The following is a 24632-nucleotide window of genomic DNA, read 5'->3' as shown; positions in this document are numbered from 1 at the left end:
CATCACACTTTGCATTCTTCCATTCATTTTACTTTTTCTGCTGCTTTTGTTTTACTGAACCTAGAAGGCGTTTCCTGGTTCTGCCCCAGTTTAATATAAGGTCCTATTAGATGACATATACTTCTCTGCAACAATTAAATATGGTATATATGCGTTTCTCTCTTTGTAAATGTATTACTCACTGAATGAAAATTAGGAGCTTCCTTCATTGATATGTGTTCTACTTCTGTGTTTTTAAGTTTTAAGCATTTTAATCCTGCTTCTTGTCATGAATGTTTTAAGCTTGCTGAGATTAGTTTTTATTGCAAACTTGTATCGATTAACGCTTTGCGTGAATGTGCTCACCGCAACAATGAAATGTTTCTCTGTTATAATTTATTTATTAAACATAAAACATTAAACATAAATTGCGCCAAATAAAGCTGATTGATTGATTGACTGAAGAATACAATACTGCGAACTCAGCAGTAAGGACAGGGTAATGGTGTTTTCCACTAAAACCTTTCAAACCAACTGACGACATGCCAGTCTTTTCAGACGTTCTGAAATAATATAAGCATTCTTCATCAATGCAGGAATGCCGTCCATTCTACACTTCCACAGTGCACCTGCACTACTGTAGATACTGTGTCCATAGTAACTTTTATTCTCCTTCTTTCAGGTACAGCGTGTTCAAGATCCACTGGCTAATGGCAGCTTTAGTTTTCACCAAAAGCATTGCACTTCTTTTTCACAGTGTAAGTAAAAACATTAAACGTGTCGTCCTCTTCCATTCTCCTTGAGATTGTGGTAAAAGGCAACATTGCATTCCACAGTCCCTCACGGACACAGAAATCAATTTCTCTGATCATGAACCTTCATTAAGAAGTAGCAATAATTGCTTCTGTGCCGTGCCCATGGGAAGGAGCTTAAGATTGAAATTGTAGTTATATATGGGGCAGAACTGGCTGCTAGCTGAAATTGAAGCATTGGACGGGTGGAGGCAGTGATTGTATTAACACAAAACCGTAGTGACCTCTGTGGGAAGTAATCAGCACTAAATTCTCTGGCTGATGATCAAGAGCCTCTAGGAGGGCAGAGGTTGGCCAATGCAGCTGGTCACGAAAACCTCAATAGAGGCTGCAATTGGACCCCTACCTCCCTTCTTGGTGTACAACCTGCTTCTGTTCTACTCACGCTAAGCATCTTCCTCCTCAGATCAACTACTACTTCATTAACAAAGAGGGACGTCCACTCGAAGGCCTGGCAGTTATGTATTATATCACCCACGTGTAAGTACCGACTACTATTGATAGTTATGGTTAGTGCAGAAACATTGGTTATTGGTGGATGGTGTTTTATGGGTTCCTGAGGAATGGGTTTGTAGCACTGGCTGTGGGGTGTGGTGCTGGATGTTATGATATGGAGGACTGTGCCTGAGACCTGCTCCAATGCTGTGAGTGGATGGCGCAAAGCTGAAGGTGCAATTAATGTTACAGGATTCGGTGATCATTTAATAACCTGAGAGCATTTGATTGCTGCATGAGATTGGTAACTCTCTAGCGGTCGGGATAAACACCTTGACCTCCTTGCTCTTGACCTCATGCCATCTGTACCTTCCTGTATCCTCTTTAGGCTGAAAGGCGTGCTGCTCTTCATTACTATAGTCCTGATTGGTACCGGATGGGCGTTCGTGAAGTACATCCTGTCTGACAAAGACAAGAAGATTTTCATGATTGTCCTCCCTCTGCAGGTACTCAGGAATGAGTGTGATTGTAGCCCTGATCATTCTAAAACTCTAATGTGATTTCTTTTTCGATGATTACAAGCTGCCCTTTGTGGTGTCATTTTCCTTCTCTTAATTATATGTTGCAACTCATGGCTCCTTAAATGTATAACTAAAGCTGGTGATGTAATTTTCTGTTTCATATCACCTCTGAAGGCCAGAGTGGATTTTAAAGGTTGTGATGACACTTTCGTCCGTCCGTTTCATTCTAAGACTTGTAATGTCTTTGAATGTTTAAAAGCTGTGATGACATTCTTTGCATAGCTTGTTTGTTGCTTTCTGCAGCTGTTTAATTTCTTGTTTGAGTGTTGCAACTTGCACATCGTGTTGCAGTTTCCTGTGTTCTATATTTTACACTAGTTATGCAATTTCCTGCTTGAAGATTATCATCTTTAGCTTGCCTGGATCCACTTGTTGAATAATCTAGTCTTTCGTTTGAGTTTATAAATATTGTATTCTATATCTTTCAGTTTTTTCAACTGCTACATGCTGAAGACTCTGGTGTCAATTTCTGTCTCTTCTGCAGGTGCTGGCAAATGTCGCTTATATCATCATGGAGTCCTCTGAGACGGGAACAAGTGATTATGCCCTGTGGACACAAATCGTCTTCCTCGTGGATCTGATCTGTTGTGGAGCCATCCTCTTTCCAGTGATATGGTGATGAAAGGCCCTCTGTATCCTATCTTTCTGTAACCCTGCTGGTGTCTTAGCACACTTGGATGGGCAGTTTGCTGTTTTACGTGTTCTTGAGTGGGAAGTGGTCTATGATGATGTGTTGTGAGAATCTCAGGGATGTTGTACTGTGGAATCCTGTTGTGATTGGGGTGGCCATTGGTGGTTTGCTGTAGTCTGTGGTTCTTTGTTGTAGTCATGGATATTCATATATGTTAACAGGTGTGGTGACTTGTCGTTTGTTGTAATCAGGGTGGTCTCCAATGATTCACTGTTTTTGTGAAGGGGTGTGCTGTTACATTGATCTTTGGTTTTGGGCTGATGCCTAGTGATTCTCTCCGATCATAGAGCTATGCTTCTCTGTAGCATGGAACATTCTCTTGTGGGTTGTGTCTGCTCACTGTTTGGTCTGCAGCATTTTGTGGTTGATATAGAATTGTTCTCCTGTTTTCATTGTTTGCAATGGGGTGGTCTCTTGTCGTTTACTATAGGTTAAGACTTGACCTCCTGTGCTGTCCTGTGGTTATTGCTCTTAAATAGTTTTCAGTGATCATTGTATTGTTAGGATCTGTATGTTTTGTCTGAGGGCACACAACTTTTTGCAGTAGGTCTGTCTCATGTTGTTGATTGTAGTTATCAGAGTCATCACCAGTGGCTGGCTGTGGGTGTTTGTGAGTGGGTACCTGAATTCTATAGAGAGTTAGTCAGCAGACCCCTAAATAAGGGGTGAAAAATGTTGAATTTTGTAGCACATCACCAGAAATCTTGAACATAGATCTCAATGTATTTCCTTAGGTCTATTCGACATCTCCAGGAGGCATCCAGCACTGATGGGAAAGGTAAAAGTGCAGACTACATCTGCACAGACCAACATTGGCACCTCCTCCTGTCCTATACATACACTGCACTCTTTCCTTATCTCCTCTTTAAATATGCAGCCTTTAGACCTAGTATCTTGGCATATATGTAATCCCTTCTGTTTGTTATAGCTTTTAAACTGTTTTTTTTTAACTGCCCTTTCTCTCCAGTCTTTTTTCCCATTGTGCTGTTTAGTCTGACAGTGCCCAGGAGCTTTTACCATTACAACTTGCCAAATGGTCATGCATGGAGCCACATTGACTTGTCTGTCTTTCTTTACAGCTGCCATGAATTTGGCAAAGCTAAAGCTCTTCCGGCATTATTACATTATGGTACGTTTGGAATTGCTCTATTGCTTCAGTTATTTCTGTGTCTTTGTAGTTTTAAATTCACCACATTATTTGTCATGTTTAAATCATCCACACAAAGTCAACCTGGTTCGGGACCACTGTATATTTCCTCACTCCATACCAATAAAGCTCCTCAACACCCCATCAGAGTTACAAGCGCTATATGAATGCAAACCTTTCTTCCCTTTCTATCCCTCCGCTATCCTTCTCACTCCAAATAAGTGACTAATATCCACCTCTGAAATTACTTTCATAATTCCCCCATACTAATTCACCACTGATCTTTTATGGGTTTCCGGAGAAGCGTGCTACTAGCCAAAAAAAAAACGCTTTAACACCCCATCAGGGGTAATAAGCGCTATATAAATACAAACCTGTTTTCCTCTCCTATCCTTCTGCTAACCTTCCGAATCCATATAACCGACGAACCTATCCACCACTTAAATTACTTTCATATTTCACTGTACTAATTCAACACTAATCCTTTATGGGTCCTGGGATAGCGTGCTACTCGCCAAAAAAGCGCTTCAACTCCTCGTAAGCGCTACATAAATGCAATTACAATATAATATGTACTGCACTTTTCAGAAGTCTTTCTTCACTGAGTATCTCAGTTTATCTGCTTAAGGGAGATCATGTGGTGTCCCTTATTAGCATGTTGTAGGCCCCCAAGCTCGTTATTCCATGTTCCTTTTTGTGGGATCCAACTGCGACATCTCCCATAGGTCTCCCTATGGTCCTACACTGCAGGCCTCGTGACTCCTCCAGAAAGGTCTCATTGCATCTTCTCATGGTGTCCTTTCTTCAAAGTTCTCATATTACCTCCTCAGGGGTAATTTGGCTATTCCTATGTAGTGGGTTTTGTTTCCTTTGGGTTTCTATACATCTATCTTCACTGATTGCTTGTTGTTCACAGATTGTTTGCTACATCTACTTCACCAGAATCATTGCCATCCTGCTTAAGGTCACAGTCTCCTTTCAGCTACAGTGGCTTCATGAGGTAAGGAAGGACATCAGTCAGTGATGGGTGACGGGGAAGAAGAAGGGCCAGCTACAGTGAATTCAATTGGTGTGATGGTGGATGATTCATTTGGGCAGTTTACCACAGGTACAAGTGGAGGTGGTAGGTGGAAACTGTGCAAATTGAGAGTGGAGTGTGGTTTCATTGGGAACAAAGGGATGATTACTGTTTTGTCAGTAGGATCTGGTTGGTGTTTGCCATTTATGTAAGTGGAGCGCATGGGTGGGTACCAGCACAAAGGTGGGGCTGGTGGATGTTTTTTTCGGTCTTAAATTGAGTTTGTGAAATGTGTCTGATAGTATACGAGTGTAGTTGATGTTGGTGTTTATTGCTGATGCTGTTGCATCTGTACTGGATGGAGATTGTTGGTGCGTTTCCTATATTCACATGATTTTGCAGCATGTGTACCTGTTGGTTGGTTTGTATCAATTGTACACTTCTGTGTGAACAAGAAGGTGGGTGGGTATTGTTGGTGTTGTTGGTCTGTATTCCTGGTGCCCTTAGAAGTGTATTTGATAATAGATGACTGTTTGCTGCTTTTATGTTTGCGTGCGCATCTGCTATATAATTGGATACAGTTGGTGTGGTTACATTTGCATAATTAATATCATTATTAGTATAGTACTGGATGTTAGCTCTGTAGTATTGGAGTGTGTGTGTATCTGATGGTAAATGGCTGTCATTGGTGCTCTTGCGTGTGCCCTTGATGATGGATAGTTATCGTTGTGTATTGTTCTTGCCTCTGATTAAAAATAAAATACTCATATTCTCCATGCTTTTCCGTGTCATGATAGATGGGTATTGTTTGTGCCAACATTAGATTTTTATTGGGGCTATCTATGGGTGGTTTTGGTGAGGTCTGACTCTTTGACCGTTCCAATTCTTTGCTGTCTTTAAGTAAATCCTCATTAAATCTTTTCTTTTGTTTTGGATGCTGTTGTGTATGTGTTGCATGTGTATCTTTGGTGACATTCTAACTGGGAGGGGATCTCCAAATACATTTCTGAAGAGCTTAGTGAGCGCGATTTGCTCTTTTCTCTCAAGTTAGAGCTAGACCAACCACATTCTTTGCATTTGCTTATTCATTGTGCACTTTGCCGTCAGCACTAGAAGTATATTAAAATGCCTAGATATAGGGTTAGTTGGGGTTTTTAACTACATAAGTCTTTTACATACCGTCTATAACCCTGAAGTGGTTCTTAGATGCCTACACATTATATAATACTTTCATTCATCTCTACAGATGAAAGATCTATTCATACTTCTTATATTATGAATACTCTGGATCAATTCTTCTTTTATTTACACAAATTTGGTTGAAGGATTTATTGAGTTAATCCTTGGGAACCAGTATTTCCTTTTCATGTTGTGTTTGTATTGTTGGTGCCTGCTTTATTTGTGGCTTTAACACTCCCCACTGTTATCATCTTTTATTTTATACTAATCCAAGGCACCACCTGATTAAATTCTTCCTTCTGCCTTACAGATGCTGTTGTGCATGCTTGTGATGATTCTTTGTGTATCGTATATGCCTGTTATAAGTGTGACTTTAAAAAGACATTCTTTCTTCAGCTCCAACGTCATGCTTTCCTGAGGGGACTCCTAAATGGAATCCTATATTCTGTCTTGCTAATACAATTGTTTCTTAGTCATCTCTGCTGTTGTGTGTCCTGCTACAGGTGTATTGTTTAGTCTATATCATGAGTCTGTTTTTAAGGCTTTCTTTGCTCCGATTCCTGTTATCCTGAGGGAAGACTCCTAGAATCCTCATTTTTTCTTGCAGATGCTTGTGGAAGTTTCCACTCTTGTGTTCTTCGTTCTGACTGGATACAAGTTTCGACCGGCCTCCAATAACCCATACCTCCAGCTCCCACAGGAGGACGAAGACATACAGATGGATGAAGTGTAAGCTTCTCTCCTGTTGTAACATGTTATTTTCTCCTTCTCTCTGCACATCATGGCACTTTATTTTATAGCTGTGCAGCTAATTTATGACATTCACTACTGGGAGTCTCTCTTGCCATTCCTTTGGGTTGTCCATTCCTTTCTGTTAATTTTTCAATCCCAGAGAACATTTTCTCACTCTTCATGAATTTCAATATCACCTAAGCACTAACACACTCATTAAGATCAGTCACTCATCGACTCATGCATCACTCATGTGGCCTTATACGTTTTAGGTTCTGGCACACAGTCCCACTTCCCTCTGTATGTTTTTGAGAGCCTGAAGTGCACCACCGGCTTTTTATTAATTAGTGCACTGACTTATTCAAATCACCTATCCTGTTCAACATGTTGGATCACAGCAGGCATTCTATTCAGACTTGGCTGCTCTAAGAATTCATTGGTCAACCCCTCAAATAATCTGATCTGAAGCCACAAAGGCGATTTAGAACTTGGTTCCCATATAACTTTTTCTGGCGTTAAAAAAACAAAAACAAAGTTGACTTCGAAGTCCACAGGGCAAATGGCTGAGAGTTTATTTATTTGAAGAGTTTTATAAAGTACGGACAGGACCCATCGGGGTATTAGAGCGCTGAACAAATAGAAGACGAGTTATGCATATAAAGTAAGAAGCAATCCGCTATAAGTAAGAACAGAAGAAACTGCAGAGAAGCCATCAGAAAGGTAGATTCATGATCCAATATTATCAACATGAGTCATCCAGAAGCATTCTTCGGGGTTGTTATTGGAAATATTTTTTCATCAGAAACCTTTTAATTTCCCAGAGTGGTCGAAGGCAAGATGGCATCTGAGTGAGAAGCCACACTTATCTTTCTCCCCCTTGGAGGTGAAGATTTTCTGCGCCTTTGAATAAGCGGTGGAGCTGCAGGGGAGAGTCTGCAAGGTTCACGGTGCTCTGCAGGGGAGTTTTCCGATATTTCCGCAATTCGATAACACACCAGCAAAGTGGAAGGGAGCTGCTGTAGCGGGCGCTGGGAAACCCTAACACGGCTTCCGCTGACCGCGTCAGCAGCCGCCCTGGGACACGCCTAAGGCCCATGGCCGTTGCCTGGAAACGGCAACGCGCTCTAGGCGTGGGAAGGGACTAACCCAGAACCAAACAGCGAGGCAGTCACAATGGCGGTTTGTTGCAGGGGAAAGAGCGCAACTGCAACAGCGATTGCAACCCCCCATAGTGTTACGGCATGAGGGCTCCGAGGCAAAACTGACCCCAAAAGCAGGGGTCTCCAAACCGGTCCTGGAGGGCCGGATCCATGCCAGATTTTTTGGATTTCCCCATTGAGATACATGTAGTTATTTTAAAAATCTGGCATGGATCCGGCCCTCCAGGACCGGTTTGGAGACCCCTGCCCAAAAGGGCGATCCACGGCCAAAGAAAGGTGAAAAACAGGGGAAAGTCGAACAGGATAAATGTGAGCCTCCAACAAAAATAAACTCACAGCGAGGTAAAACATCTATGGATGTAGGAAAATCACAGCCATTTATCTAAAATATCTTTTCATCTATAACTTCGGGACATCAGCCTATCTGCCAGTAGTGAGGTGGATGATGGGGGCTTGACCTCTGGTAACACCAGTCCCTCAGAGAAAGTCATGGCTACAAGGGAAAAAAACAAAACCCAACGGACTTCGGTGAAAAAGATTCACAGGAAGACTTTAGGGGAGAAAGAGATGGTCGAAGAATAAGACTGGGACTTTTCAGCAACCCCAATGCTCTACCCTGAGGGGATAGGTGAAGGCGAGACGCAAATGACGGTTAACTCCGGGGGGAACTCAGACCTTACAAAGAGAGTAAACCCGGCCGAGCCGTCACTGTCTCTGATTTTGCAGTCCCTACACACCTTCCAGGATTATGTCAAATCCGACAATCAACAGGCACTGTTAGCCACGAAAAAACTCCAAGGCTCCGTACGGAAAGTGGAGAAGATCTGCTTGGATATTGCTGAACGACTGAATATGGTGGAATCACGCACGGAAGTGCTCGAAAACACAGTGGAAACCCTGAAGACACAGGCTTCAACTGCACCCTAAAGGATGTTATGTCGAAGCTAGAGGACTATGCAAATAGACAGCGTCGTAACAATCTAAGACTGCTAGGGGTCCAGGAGAACTGTGAGGCCACGAGAACGTTCGTAATAAGTATGTTACGGGTATCCTTCCCAGAGCTGTCAACGTGGGACTGGGACAAAGAAGTCAAACGGGTTCACAGATTTCCCCTCACACTATCAAAGCATTTTACCAGAGAAAATAAATTACCCCAAGCTATACTGATTTATTTTGGTAACATTCTACTTAGACAGGCCGTGTATGATCGGGCCAGACCCAACGCTAAAAGGAGCTTTGAAGGATTTTTCTTTTTTGCCATACCGGATTTTGCGCACGCCACGGTGGAAAGAAGATGGCGGCTCAGACAGTTAATTACCCCGTTCCAAGCTACCGGGGCCCTGGTATTCCTACAAAACCCGGCATGGCTCATTGTAAGAGCCAGAACTTCTGTTTAATTCCTGAGGTTCAAGACCAGAAATTCCTAGATGATATTACTACAGGGGCTAGGGGGCTAAATTGTCGGATGTTGTAGCGCGGTGCAGAAGCAGACCAGGACAACTGGGGTAGTTTGTGCTTGCTAGGGTTTATTTACAGTCAAAAACAAACAAAGGATTCTGGGAGATGTAGTTATGCAAGTCCAAAGCAAACAAGGGATTCTGGGAGATGTAGTTATGCAAGTCCAAAACAAACAAGGGATTCTGGGAGACGTAGTTTTGTCCCACTCGGTTTTCCTTCTTCTTTCTTGGGATTCCAAACAAATGGTCTTCTGGACTGGTTTATAGGACTGATAGGCTTGCAGATACCGGGAAGGGAAAAAGAAAACAAGAACAAGAATAGCCGTCAGGTAGGGGTACTGATACGGTAAGCGGCGCAGGAAGCCAGGTAAGTGGGGGGGGGGGAGTTGCCTACGAACCTTCACTAGTGTGCGTGCGGTTTATTTCAAAACGACCCTCGGCGCGCCGTTTTACCCACAAACTACTGGGTTCCGCCCCCTTCACCCCCTCCTTTTCCCTCCTCCGCTCCGCGACCCCAAGAAAACTGCAAGTGACCCCGTACCTTGTGCAGCCACGACCCCCTGTGGCCGTGGCTGGCGTGCTCGCGTTGCCAGGTAAGGTCTGGCTGCCCGTCTGTTCCGGTCCTCGCTCCTCCGGCGTCGTAGGCTTCCTCCGTCGACGTCGAGCCCTTCAGGTCCTCGGGTTCCGTCTGTGTGCTCTCCCACGGTGGTACAAGGAAGGTCCTCACCAGCGTCTCCTCCTGGCTCGCGAAATGGTGTGTTCCCAGTGAACGCCGTAACCCTCTCGCGTCTTCCTTGATGTATCTGCTCTCCGGACCACGTGACTCTGTCACCCGGTATGTCCCATCGGAATCCTTAAAGGGCCAGTCTTCTCCTTGCCCGGTCTGTGAATACATAAGGGGAGACGGGGATAGAAAGGGTGGAAATTGTCCCGAAGCATCGTCCAGTGATTGCACATCCTCACACACCCCTACACCAGATTGTTCACGATCGGGGAACAAAGGAAGACGGGACAAAAAATCAGCATTCCCATTCTCCTCACCTTTCCGATGATGTACTGTAAAAGAATAAGGCTGAAGGGAAAGTACCCACCTGAGGACTCGGGGATTGTTCCCCTTGTTGCGACTCATCCAGAGGAGTGGTGCATGATCAGTAAAAAGCATGAAATGAGCACCTTCCAAATAGTATTTCAGTTTTTCCACTGCCCACTTGATCGCAAGACATTCTTTCTCTATGGTAGGGTAGCGTTGTTCTCGAGGAAACAGTTTGCGACTAATAAATACTACAGGATGTTCTGTTCCCTCTGGTGAAGATTGAGACAGAACAGCCCCCAACCCGTGTTCTGACGCGTCTGTATGTAACAAAAAGGGTTTGGAAAAATCAGGAGAGCGGAGAACAGGTGCTGAGGATATCGGTCTTTTGAGGTCTGTAAAAGCCTGTCTTGCCCTAGGGTTGGGTTGTTGGAGGTCCTTGGTTTTCACATTTTTCTGTAGTAAGTCAGCTAGTGGTGTAGCTATTTCAGAATATTGGGGTATTAACCGTCTATAGTACCCAAGAAGCCCCAAGAACGCCCTTACTTCTTTTTTTGTAGATGGAAAGGGGGCTTCCACTATAGCTTTTACTTTCTCGGACTGTGGCTCAATAAATCAATTTCCTAGCAGGTAACCCAGGTACTTTACTTTCCTAAAGCCTGCTCTTGATTTTTTTGCATTAATATGCAACCCTGCTTCCTGAAGTGCTATTAACACCTGAGTGACGTTGTAGATGGGTTTTCCAATCAGGGCTGAATATAACAATATCATCAAGGTCGGCTGAGGAATATGATTGATGGTGTTGAAATACCTGATTCATCAACCTCTGGAACGTGGCTGGTGCCCCGTGCAAGCCGAACGGTAAGACCGTGAACTCGTACAAACCACTAGGTGTAACAAAGGCCGTCTTTTCCTGGTCTTCCCTTTTAAGGGGCACCTGCCAGTACCCTTTTGTAAGGTCAATGGTAGTGATGTACTGGGCCTCCCCTAGTTTCTCTATGAGTTCATCAACTCTCGGTATAGGGTATGCGTCACATTTTGAGATGGTGTTTACAGCCTGAAAGTCAATACAAAAACGGGTGGACCCGTCCGGTTTTGGCACGAGCAGTATAGGGGAAGACCATTCACTTGTGGATGGTTTTATTACCCCTAACTGTAACATGTTTTCTACTTCTTGTTCAATGGCCTGCCTTCTTGCAGCTGGAATTCGATAAGGTTTTTGATTTACTATCTTCCCTGGTTCTGTATGTATAGCATGTTCTGCCATCTTGGTTTTTCCGGGTAAATCAGAGAAGATGGTTTCAAAAGGGGTCAAAGTATCATGAAGGTCTCTATTCTGCTCTGTGGTCAAATCTGGGTTTATGACCAACTGCTGTACGGTGGTCATGGTCTGTGGGGGTCGGTCTATTTTCTGTGCGTCCCGGGGAGGGGGACCCAGTCATTTCTTTAGAAGGTTTATGTGATACAGTTGGACCCTTTTTGGGGCTACCCTTCTCTTATAAGAAGTTAGACCAACTTTTTCTACAATTTTGTATGGCCCTTGCCATCCTGACTTTGTTTTTCCTATGGCTGATGGTAAAAGGACTAAAACCCAATCATTAACAGAGAGCTGTCGCCACTTCTTGCCTTTGTTGTACACTATTTGTTGTTTCACCTGTGCCTTTTCCAGGTTAGAATCTGCGAATTCTCTGAGTTTGTGTAGTCTGGACCGAAGTCCTTTGGTATACTCCAGAAAGGATTTTGTTTCCTCTTCATTCTCTTGTTCCCAAACTTCCTTGGTGAGCTCTAAAAGACTCGGAGGTTCTCTCCCATACAGAAGCTGAAACGGGGAGCAGCCTAAAATGGTCTGAACCTGGCTCCATAAGACATATAGGGCCAATGGAAGCAACATGTCCCACTCCTTACCTTCCACGGTCAGGAGTTTTTTTAGCGTTAGCTTCAGTGTGGCATTGTATCTCTCACATAAACCATCGGTCTGGGGGTGGTATACAGATGTCTTAATGTGAGAGACATCCAGAGTTTTGCAAATTTGTTTCATTAGTTTTGAAACAAAGGGGGTCCCTTGATCTGTTAAGATTTCGCGGGGGAATCCTACTCTGGAAAACAGTTCCAACAACTTCTCGGATATGTTTTGGGTTGTAGGAGTCCGTAAAGGGAAGGCCTCAGGATATCTTGTGGCATAGTCAACCACGACCAGTGCATATATATGGCCTCTCTTGGTGCGTGGGAGTGGGCCAATGAGGTCCATCCCATCTCTTTCGAATGGGTTACCTACAATTGGGAGAGGCTGTAAAGGAACCGCAGGTGGTCTGTAAGGGTTCTTCCCTTGACAAACCTTACATTCCTTACAGAACCGGGTGACATGGGCAAATATGCCAGGCCAATAGAAGTGTTGTAACAACATTTGGATGTTTTTTTGGGCACCTCTATGTCCCGCCAGTAAGTGCGAGTGGACGAAGAAAAGGACCTGCTGTCGAAATGCTTGAGGTACAACCAGCTGTGCCGAGTCCCCTTGTTTCCCTACTCTGTACAGCAGTTCGTTCTGTATTGAAAAGCAAGGGTAAGAGATCGGCCCTACCTGTGGGTTTTGTTGGGCTTGTTCCCAAGCAGACGTCAGTGTTGGGTCGTGTTTTTGGGCGTATCTAAAGCTTTTATCCATCAACCAAGGGGCTTGAGTTAAAAAGGAGGGATGGGGAGAGTTAGAGGGAGTAGCTCTATGAAGTTTTTCCTCCAGTAGATTCAAGAAGGAAAAGTTATCTTGTCCTATGATCATTTGTTCTGGTAAGGTAGGAACAACCCCAAAGCTTATCTCCAAGGTTTGGCCTGTATGAAGTGTTACAGGGAGTTTAATTAAGGGATATACCTTGACATCCCCGTGAACACACCTTATGGGCACTGTATCTCTGGTTTTGTTTTTATATGGTGCTACTATTGACTGAAGTACTACGGATTGTTTACACCCTGAATCAAGTAAGGCTTTTATAGGCACCCCCCTCACTCTGACACTTACGTGAAAGCTAGGTCCTAATTCTGCAGAGTACAGGATGGAACGTGGAATACAACCAATGTCCATGGGTTCCTCCTGGGGCTTATTCCTAGGACATTTCCTGGCAATGTGTCCCCACTCTCCACATTCGAAGCATTGTGGGTTGCGTAAGGGAGGAGGTTCCAGTCGGAATGGTCTAGGCTTTATGGGTTCTACGGATGGTTTCACTGTTTTTTTTCTCTGTTTTCCCTGGCACAGTCATTAGTTTTGTATGTTTATCATTGTCCCACGGTAAGGCCCTGGGTTGGGCCCGGTAGAAATTTGTGGCCATCTCTACCGCTTGTTCTGGACTGAGGTGTTAATGTTGTTTGAGCCACCTCTGGATGGGATAGGGAAGGGCTTCCAAAAACTGTTTGAGGTAAATCATGGCCATTATGTCTTCTTTAGAATTTGCTTGGGGCTTTAGCCACTTATCAGCAGCAGCTTTTAATTTGAAATACAGGGTTTTAGGACTGTCTGCGGGAGAGCCTCGTTCTTTTCTGAATTTTACCCTATAGGCCTCCGCATCCATCCCCATGTGATCCAGTATCAGTTCTTTTATTTCTGAATACGGGGCATTACCATTTGGATTGGCCACTTGGTACGCAGCCTGTGCTTCTCCTGTAAGGAGAGGGGCTAAAAAAAAAGGCCACTTTGCTTCGGGCCAGCCTGATGCCCTCGCTGCCCTCTCGAAGTTCAGAAGGAATGCGTCTGGGTCTTCTCCTGTCACATATTTTTGAAAGGAGACATTCGGACCGGTTCCTGCCCGTATTTGTAGTTGGGTTGTCAATTCTCTACGGTCATCTGCTACTTAACATTTGTTTGGCATGATTAGCGAGACTTTCCTTCATGAGCTCCCGGTCAGCCTGGGCAGAAGTCATCTGTTTTTCTACCGCCCATTCTAGCTTCTCCTGGCCTTGTATTAATTGTTGAAGGAGATTTTCCATGGTGAGGCGACCGCGATCCCACTTCTGACACCATGTGTAGCGCGGTGGAGAAGCAGACCAGCACAACTGGGGTTGTTTGTGCTTGCTAGGGTTTATTTACAGTCAAAAACAAACAAAGGATTCTGGGAGATGTCGTTATGCAAGTCCAAAACAAACAAGGGATTCTGGGAGACGTAGTTTTGTCCCACTCAGTTTTCCTTCTTCTTTCTTGGGATTCCAAACAAATGGTCTTCTGGACTGGTTTATAGGACTGATAGGCTTGCAGATACAGGGAAGGGAAAAGAAAAAGAGAACAAGAATAGCCGTAAGGTAGGGGTTCTGATACGGTAAGCGGCGCCGGAAGCCAGGTAAGTGGGGGGGGAAGTTGCCACCGAACCAGTGTGCATGCGGTTTATTTCAAAACGACCCTCTGCGCGCTACCCACAAACTACTGGGTTCCGCCCCCTTCACCCCCTCCTTTTCCCTCCTCTGCTCCACGACCCCAAGAAAACTGCAAGCGACCCCGTACCTTGTGCAGCCACGATCCCCTGTGGCCGTGGCGGGCGTGCTCGCGTTGCCAGGTAGGGTCTGGCTGCCCGTCTGTTCCGGTCCTCGCTCCTCCGGCGTCATAGGCTTCCTCCGTCGGCGTCGAGCCCTTCAGGTCCTCGGGTTCCGTCCCTGTGCTCTCCCACGGCGGTACAAGAAAGGTCCTCACCAGCGTCTCCTCCTGGCTCGCGATGTGGTGTGGTCCTAGTGTACGTGTACGCCGCAACCCTCTCGCATCTTCCTTGCTGTAGCTGCCCTCCGGACCACGTGACTCGTGTCACCTGGTATGCCCCATCGGAATCCTTAAAGGGCCAGTCTTCTTCTTGCCCGGTCTGTGAATACATAAGGGGAGACGGGGATAGAAAGGGTGGAAATTGTCCCGAAGCATCGTCCAGTGATTGCACATCCTCACACACCCCTACACCAGATTGTTCACGATCGGGGAACAAAGGAAGACGGGACAGAAAATCAGCATTCCCATTGTCCTCACCTTTCCGATGATGTACGGTGAAAGAATAAGGCTGAAGGGAAAGTACCCACCTGAGGACTCGGGGATTGTTCCCCTTGTTGCGACTCATCCAGAGGAGTGGTGCATGATCAGTAAAAAGCATGAAATGAGCACCTTCCAAATAGTATTTCAGTTTTTCCACTGCCCACTTGATCGCAAGGCATTCTTTCTCTATGGTAGGGTAGCGTTGTTCTCGAGGAAACAGTTTGCGACTAATAAATACTACAGGATGTTCTGTTCCCTCTGGTGAAGATTGAGACAGAACAGCCCCCAACCCGTGTTCTGACGCGTCTGTATGTAACAAAAAGGGTTTGGAAAAATCAGGAGAGCGGAGAACAGGTGCTGAGGTTATCGCTCTTTTGAGGTCTGTAAAATCCTGTCTTGCCCTAGGGTTGGGTTGTTGGAGGTCCTTGGTTTTCACATTTTTCTGTAGTAAGTCAGCTTGTGGTGTAGCTATTTCAGAATATTGGGGTATGAACCGTCTATAGTACCCAAGAAGCCTCAAGAACGCCCTTACTTCTTTTTTTGTAGATGGAAAGGGGGCTTCCACTATAGCTTTTACTTTCTCGGACTGTGGCTCAATAAATCAATTTCCTAGCAGGTAACCCAGGTACTTTACTTTCCTAAAGCCTGCTCTTGATTTTTTTGCATTATTATGCAACCCTGCTTCCTGAAGTGCTGTTAACACCTGAGTGACGTTGTAGATGGGTTTTCCAATCAGGGCTGAATATAACAATATCATCAAGGTCGGCTGAGGAATATGATTGATGGTGTTGCAATACCTGATTCATCAACCTCTGGAATGTGGCTGGTGCCCCGTGCAAGCCGAACGGTAAGACCGTGAACTCGTACAAACCACTAGGTGTAACGAAGGCCGTCTTTTCCTGGTCTTCCCTTTTAAGGGGCACCTGCCAGTACCCTTTTGTAAGGTCAATGGTAGTGATGTACTGGGCCTCCCCTGGTTTCTCTATGAGTTCATCAACTCTCGGTATAGGGTATGCGTCACATTTTGAGATGGTGTTTACAGCCTGAAAGTCAATACAAAAACGGGTGGACCCGTCCGGTTTTGGCACGAGCACTATAGGGGAAGACCATTCACTTGTGGATGGTTTTATTACCCCTAACTGTAACATGTTTTCTACTTCTTGTTCAATGGCCTGCCTTCTTGCAGCTGGAATTCGATAAGGTTTTTGATTTACTATCTTCCCTGGTTCTGTATGTATAGCATGTTCTGCCATCTTGGTTTTTCCGGGTAAATCAGAGAAGATGGTTTCAAAAGGGGTCAAAGTATCATGAAGGTCTCTATTCTGCTCTGTGGTCAAATCTGGGTTTATGACCTACTGCTGTACGGTGGTCATGGTCTGTTGGGGTCGGTCTATTTTCTGTGCGTCCTGGGGAGGGGGACCCAGCCATTTCTTTAGAAGGTTTATGTGATACAGTTGGACCCTTTTTGCGGCTACCCTTATCTTATAAGAAGTTAGACCAACTTTTTCTACAATTTTGTATGGCCCTTGCCATCCTGACTTTGTTTTTCCTATGGCTGATGGTAAAAGGACTAAAACCCAATCACTAACAGAGAGCTGTCGCCACTTCTTGCCTTTGTTGTACACTATTTGTTGTTTCACCTGTGCCTTTTCCAGGTTAGAATCTGCAAATTCTCTGAGTTTGTGTAGTCTGGACCGAAGTCCTTTGGTATACTTCAGAAAGAATTTTGTTTCCTCTTCATTCTCTTGTTCCCAAACCTCCTTGGTGATCTCTAAAAGACTCTGAGGTTCTCTCCGATACAGAAGCTGAAACGGGGAGCAGCCTAAAATGGTCAGAACCTGGCTCCATAAGACATATAGGGCCAATGGAAGCAACATGTCCCACTCCTTACCTTCCACGGTCAGGAGTTTTTTTAGCGTTAGCTTCAGTGTGGCATTGTATCTCTCACATAAACCATCGGTCTGGGGTTGGTATACAGATGTCTTAATGGGAGAGACATCCAGAGTTTTGCAAGTTTGTTTCATTAGTTTTGAAACAAAGGGGGTCCCTTGATCTGTTAAGATTTCGCGGGGGAATCCTACTCTGGAAAACAGTTCCAACAACTTCTCGGATATGTTTTGGGTTGTAGGAGTCCGTAAAGGGAAGGCCTCAGGATATCTTGTGGCGTAGTCAACCACGACCAGTGCATATATATGGCCTCTCTTGGTGCGTGGGAGTGGGCCAATGAGGTCCATCCCATCTCTTTCGAATGGGTTACCTACAATTGGGAGAGGCTGTAAAGGAACCGCAGGTGGTCTGTAAGGGTTCTTCCGTTGACAAACCTTACATTCCTTACAGAACCGGGTGACATGGGCAAATATGCCAGGCCAATAGAAGTGTTGTAACAACATTTGGATGTTTTTTTGGGCACCTCTATGTCCCGCCAGTAAGTGCGAGTGGACGAAGAAAAGGACCTGCTGTCGAAATGCTTGAGGTACAACCAGCTGTGCCGAGTCCCCTTGTTTCCCTACTCTGTACAGCAGTTCGTTCTGTATTGAAAAGCAAGGGTAAGAGATCGGCCCTACCTGTGGGTTTTGTTGGGCTTGTTCCAAAGCAGACGTCAGTGTTGGGTCGTGTTTTTGGGCGTATCTAAAGCTTTTATCCATCAACCAAGGGGCTTGAGTTAAAAAGGAGGGATGGGGAGAGTTAGAGGGAGTAGCTCTATGAAGTTTTTCCTCCAGTAGATTCAAGAAGGAAGGGTTATCTTGTCCTATGATCATTTGTTCTGGTAAGGTAGGAACAACCCCAAAGCTTATCTCCAAGGTTTGGCCTGTATGAAGTGTTACAGGGAGTTTAATTAAGGGATATACCTTGACATCCCCGTGAACACACCTTATGGGCACTGTATCTCTGGTTTTGTTTTTATATGGTGCTACTATTGACTGAAGTACTACGGATTGTTTACACCCTGAATCAAGTAAGGCTTTTATAGGCACCCCCCTCACTCTGACACTTACGTGAAAGCTAGGTCCTAATTCTGCAGAGTACAGGATGGAACGTGGAATACAACCAATGTCCATGGGTTCCTCCTGGGGCTTATTCCTAGGACATTTCCTGGCAATGTGTCCCCACTCTCCACATTCGAAGCATTGTGGGTTGCGTAAGGGAGGAGGTTCCAGTCGGAATGGTCTAGGCTTTATGGGTTCTACGGATGGTTTCACTGTTTTTTTTTCTCTGTTTTCCCTGGCACAGTCATTGGTTTTGTATGTTTATCATTGTCCCACGGTAAGGCCCTGGGTTGGGCCCGGTAGAAAGTTGGGGCCATCTCTACCGCTTGTTCTGGACTGAGGTGTTAATGTTGTTTGAGCCACCTCTGGATGGGATAGGGAAGGGCTTCAAAAAACTGTTTGAGGTAAATCATGGCCATTATGTCTTCTTTAGAATTTGCTTGGGGCTTTAGCCACTTATCAGCAGCAGCTTTTAATTTGAAATACAGGGTTTTAGGACTGTCTGCGGGAGAGCCTCGTTCTTTTCTGAATTTTACCCTATAGGCCTCCGCATCCATCCCCATGTGATCCAGTATCAGTTCTTTTATTTCTGAATACGGGGCATTACCATTTGGATTGGCCACTTGGTACGCAGCCTCGGCTTCTCCTGTAAGGAGAGGGGCTAAAAAAAAGGCCACTTTGCTTCGGGCCAGCCTGATGCTCTCGCTGCCCTCTCCAAGTTCAGAAGGAATGCGTCTGGGTCTTCTCCTGTCACATATTTTTGAAAGGAGACATTCGGACCGGTTCCTGCCCGTATTTGTAGTTGGGTTGTCAATTCTCTACGGTCATCTGCTACTTTTAACATTTGTTTGGCATGATTAACAAGACTGTCCTTCATGAGCTCCCGGTCAGCCTGGGCAGAAGTCATCTGTTTTTCTACCGCCCATTCTAGCTTCTCCTGGCCTTGTATTAATTGTTGAATGAGATTTTCCATGGTGAGGCGACCGGGATCCCACTTCTGACACCATGTGTAGCGCGGTGGAGAAGCAGACCAGCACAACTGGGGTCGTTTGTGCTTGCTAGGGTTTATTTACAGTCAAAAACAAACAAAGGATTCTGGGAGATGTCGTTATGCAAGTCCAAAACAAACAAGGGATTCTGGGAGACGTAGTTTTGTCCCACTCAGTTTTCCTTCTTCTTTCTTGGGATTCCAAACAAATGGTCTTCTGGACTGGTTTATAGGACTGATAGGCTTGCAGATACAGGGAAGGGAAAAGAAAACAAGAACAAGAATAGCCGTAAGGTAGGGGTTCTGATACGGTAAGCGGCACAGGAAGCCAGGTAAGTGGGGGGGAAGTTGCCACCGAACCTTCACCAGTGTGCGTGCGGTTTATTTCAAAACGACCCTCTGCGCGCCGTTATACCCACAATCTACTGGGTTCCGCCCCCTTCACCCCCTCCTTTTCCCTCCTCTGCTCCACGACCCCAAGAAAACTGCAAGCGACCCCGTACCTTGTGCAGCCACGATCCCCTGTGGCCGTGGCGGGCGTGCTCGCGTTGCCAGGTAGGGTCTGGCTGCCCGTCTGTTCCGGTCCTCGCTCCTCCGGCATCATAGGCTTCCTCCATCGGCGTCGAGCCCTTCAGGTCCTCGGGTTCCGTCCCTGTGCTCTCCCACGGTGGTACAAGAAAGGTCCTCACCAGCGTCTCCTCCTGGCTCGCGATGTGGTGTGGTCCCAGTGTACGCCGCAACCCTCTCGCATCTTCCTTGCTGTAGCTGCCCTCCGGACCACGTGACTCTTGTCACCTGGTATGCCCCATCGGAATCCTTAAAGGGCCAGTCTTCTTCTTGCCCGGTCTGTGAATACATAAGGGGAGACGGGGATAGAAAGGGTGGAAATTGTCCCGAAGCATCGTCCAGTGATGGCACATCCTCACAGATGTATATCTAAAAAAACGCAAAGTGAATGTAAGGCTTGGGATGAAATTTCTTGTTAGGTTACTTTTTTTTTGGTTTGTCCAATATGTAGGTTTAGGATAAGGTGCTTTGAGTAAGGGGGGGGGGGTGGAGGAAGAGTAGGTGTGGCACAGACGTCTTCACACAGGCTCATGATTGAGCCTGGTTGCCTGGTTTTTGGGGGTGGTAGAAGTAGGGGGGCTGTTCTCAGACAGGGTGCCAGAGACGATAAAGTAAGCGTGCAATATGTTGTAGATATTAGCATAGGCAATTACTTATGACTGATTGAAAAAGCTTTATTCGAGTTATACACTCATAAAAGCACTGGCATATAAATTCATACATTTTAAAACATCAAGCATTCTATAACAACAATTTATAATTAAAAATACATAATACCAAAGCATTAAAATTTTTACCAATTGGAATAAAATAAGCTTTTTCATACTATGCGAATACTAAATGCATGCTGAGGTATGGGAACCTCCGCGTTACAGACCATTCCCAAAGTTTGGACAAATTAAAACTCATACCATACATATTGCCCGCATTTTTTGAAGTTAAAATTCATATACAACACCCAGTAGATATTTGCAAGGTTTAGTCAAACAAATATAAAAATGTGGAATTCAAAACACATTGGGGAGTAGAGCCCGCCTCCTTATGGACCATGCCCACCCCAGGTATTTAGCTGTTCCAACTACGATGGGCATTTCAGTGGAGGAACAGATAATTCTCAGCCCCTCCACACCGCTTCGGACACCAAGATTCCTACATACTGGAGCCAACCATGATTTCCTTGGGATTGCATAGGACTCACATATAAACAGGAAGTGTGCAATATTCTCATTGGGGGCCCCACATGACGGGCAGCACAAACCACCACTAGTTCTCCAGCCGGACGTCAGGCACCTCAGGGGGAGAGAGCCCGCCCTTAGCTGGAAAAATAATTTCCTGTCTAATGGGACAGTTATGCTGTCCCAATACTTTTCCAGGGATGGGCTTTGTTTGATTTCCAGGAATCTTCCCCCCATTGAATCCGAGGTTGCGCTCCTCCATAATTTCTGATCTATGTAATCCCAATATATTTCTTTAATGTTGGTTTTACTGGGGAATACTTCCCCGAGAGGGTTTTCCCATAATTTGGAGAGCCCAAGTTCCGCAAGAACGTCCTTGAGCGTTTTTAGCCATTTAATTTTGCGAAAAACATCTAATTTGGCTAATGCTAGGAAGCCCTCGGCATAGTGCCTTATTTCCATGGTTGTCCAAAGCCGTCTCCAATAAAGGATTGGCCTCAGTCGGGCTATTACTTATGATTGTGCAGTACTTGTAGCACATGTAGTGAAAAGGAGTGGGATTCATAGAGGAATTGCAGTCTCCTATGGAAATAGGGTACCATTGTTCGGCCTATGTCACAAATCCGGATGGTCTACTAAAAGTGGTATCAATATATGTGACTTTAACGATTTGAAGAAAAGGCAGAAAGTTGTAGGGGGCTACAAGCAATAGCTCAAACTCTCATAATGCGAGACTCATTGCATTGCAAATGCTTGTCTTGTCCAGCATTGGATCTTTAATCAAATCAAAAGCTTAATGCAGATTATCAAAGGAGTTCAATATTTTAGTGGATGGTGTGAGTGATACTTACCGTAAGCAGAAAAGGTTTCTCAGCATTGCTTGCTCTATCACTGTCTCCGATTTTGAATGTAAATCCAAGCAGTAGTGTTTATAGAAACAGTAGGTGTTCTTCCAAGTTACGACCTGCAAATGCCTTTAACATCTACTCTTGCAAACTAGGCTGTGTGGCCTGTATTACTCTGGTGGACTGAACACTAACACAGCCTTGTAATCTCTTTCCTCCTTAAGCATAAGCAGTTTAAATGCACGACACAGGCCTTTTGGAAGTCCCTTGTTTTGAGGCCTTACATTTATGGAATAACTGAAACCTACAAAAGTTGATCTGATTGACACAATTCTTTTGTTCTGTCTAATTTGAACTTAAAACATTGTTTGAAACCCAGGAAATGCAATGTTCCTTCTGCTTTGGTTCATTAATATGGAAAATAAGTAGGTACATTGTTGCTCATTTAAATGGAGACGACAGTGTTTTAGTCCCAAATCTTGGTTTATTTTTTAGGACAATTTTACCCTTAATGAACCATAGGTAGGGTTCGCTTGTAAACACACAAAAAACCTTGAATTTTAACCCCTTCCATGCGGCCGCGATTCCCCTGGTGTGCTGTAAACAACACGAACAGGGACGGGCCGTGACGAACCCCAGCCGTCATCAGCACACAAGCACCGGAGTGCATGACGGCTGGGGTTCGTTATCAGCATGGAAGGGGTTAAATACTCTCCTGGCTGATGTTATTGCCAACAAAAAGGCAGTCTTCCATAACAAATGTTGAATTGTAGATGTGTGGACAAGTTTGAACAAATACTTCAAGCAGCCAAAACTGTATTTATTTTTGCAGAATGGTGCTGGTTTATTCACGGGTGGGATTGTACTAAATAAACTCGTTAATGATTCTGGTTTAAAATAAACATAACATTCTTGGCTTGCTCAACTACCTTGAGATCGCTGATAAATGTATTCTGATGGACGATTAGTTAAGGCCTGATTTAGCAAGGAGCAGTAAATACGGAGGGAGTTGATGAGATGCCATAGACTTTGGATTTAGGTTGTTGGCTTTTGCCCAATTATAAAATTGAATCAATTTGCAAGCATACATTTATAGTGTACATGCCGCTCGGGCTGCTTTCAAGATTCTTCTTTAATCATAGGAATTTACATATCACCAAACATGAGATCCTCAGCCTCTAAGTTATCAGATGTAGTGAACTTGGATCCAGATGAAGGACTTGTCCTCGATTTCTGGACAGCAATGACTGATCCATCCTGAATTGATTAGTACTGTCCACTGATCTGTTCCACAGCTCTGACATCCAGTTTTGCCTGGGCCGTCCTGGACCCATTTGTATCATAAGACCGTTCTTTCTTCATTATGCATGGTTGCCTGGTTGTTACTGGAATCGGCAGAAAGGCTTTGAGGAATTTTACTATTCAACTTGTCCAAAAAGCTTCTTCTTGAGTGCTTGGACACAGCCACCTGTTTATGAACAATGGCTAATTCCCATTCATCCACAATAGCCACTCAATCCCAACCACACAAAAATCGACAGGAATAAGAGAGGGGCAGCATGCTCTCTCTCGTTTGGTTCTTTAGTTCTGAGCCTATGAGTGGCCCTTCTTCTCATTTGCCCTGATGAGCCTTGTGTCTTATCTTCATCCTTTAACTTTTGTAAACATGGAGCTATGTCATTCCTTAGCTGCCTTTCATACATCACAATTATTGCATAAGATTAGTTACTTTGACAACAGTAGCTGCTAAAACACGGACTCTTTTTTCCATGGTGTCCATGGTGTCCCATTTGTGACCCTCTTTATCCAGAGGTGCTGTGCAGTGGGCTGAAGGACTTCCCTGGTCAATGGAATCTGTCTTAATCGGATTCACTGGACATGCATATGTTGTGTATGCTATTTTGTATGTCTTCTCCAACCACAAAATGTTCCCTGAAGAAAATATAGGATTCCTCATAATTTGATACCCCTCTTCTCATATTTGATCTAATATGGTGTGGATCGGGCTGCCTTGACTTTCCATCAAAGTCATACAATAAACAAGACTTCTCAACTGCAAACGTTGGAGGAAAAGTTTTCTGACTCTTGCTAGATGGATGCATAATTCTTGGCAATAGGCGTGATGGATTTCGATTCATCGTCATCATCCTTGTCGGCATAAATATTGGAGTGATCTATCTTGTCATCATAATCATTCATGGAATCATCTTGTTTTTTAAAAGCCTTAAATTCTACTGTGTTAAACTCTTGCTTTCTGGGTACACTAATTGCGCTTCCTGAATTTGTGAAAACCACTGATGGGCCACTTAATGTATCCTGCAATTTTGAGAGCATCTTTTTTGTTTTGTTTTGCAGCTATTATAATCAAAATCCACAACTCTCTGGTTCTCTTCCATTTTGTTAGTGACCAATCCTTTCTAAAGTCCTCATCTTCTAGAAAGATCCTTGGTTCGTTCAATACAATTAATCCACATGGAGCTGCATTTACCCTTAAATATTCTGTTATCTCAGCTCCATAAAGCCGGGTCTTCACATGTGTTATCTTTAGTTCCATGAGAGTGTCCCAATCGCTTGTCTGAACAAGTGTTTGTGTCAGTGATGTGTTCCCAATTAATCATAGTGCCACTAAAATAGATGAGAAAACATGATCATCAATGAAAGTCCTTTCATTAAGGCTCTGAAATAAGAATCTGTATTCCAGTAGTTTGGATAAGGTGCTATAAAGGATGCACCACTTGACGCTCACTACTGAGCCGCTGTACAGATCTGGTCAATCACTATGAGAGAGATGGAGATACAACCATCACATGTCCTCCAAAGGACAGACCGCAAATCACAAGTTGTTACAATTGTGTGGAG

At 44.5% G+C, this 24632-nt stretch overlaps 1 protein-coding gene across 2 annotated transcripts in view; it reads left to right on the top strand.

Moving 5' to 3' along the window:
• The window catches only part of GPR108 (G protein-coupled receptor 108), a 107341-nt gene that overhangs the window by 73381 nt on the left and 9328 nt on the right, over positions 1–24632 (top strand). For both annotated transcript variants that reach the window (XM_086963692.1, XM_086963697.1), the window contains 8 exons: positions 662–737; positions 1198–1271; positions 1615–1732; positions 2292–2422; positions 3233–3276; positions 3578–3627; positions 4562–4645; positions 6450–6571. In XM_086963692.1, the coding sequence (XP_086819818.1) occupies positions 662–737; positions 1198–1271; positions 1615–1732; positions 2292–2422; positions 3233–3276; positions 3578–3627; positions 4562–4645; positions 6450–6571 (699 nt within the window). The remainder of the gene's footprint in view (positions 1–661; positions 738–1197; positions 1272–1614; positions 1733–2291; positions 2423–3232; positions 3277–3577; positions 3628–4561; positions 4646–6449; positions 6572–24632) is intronic.

The sequence above is a fragment of the Lissotriton vulgaris genome, chromosome 1_1 (assembly GCF_964263255.1).
Source record: "Lissotriton vulgaris chromosome 1_1, aLisVul1.2, whole genome shotgun sequence".
Lineage (NCBI taxonomy): Eukaryota > Metazoa > Chordata > Amphibia > Caudata > Salamandridae > Lissotriton > Lissotriton vulgaris.
This window is presented reverse-complemented; position numbering and strand designations above follow the sequence as displayed.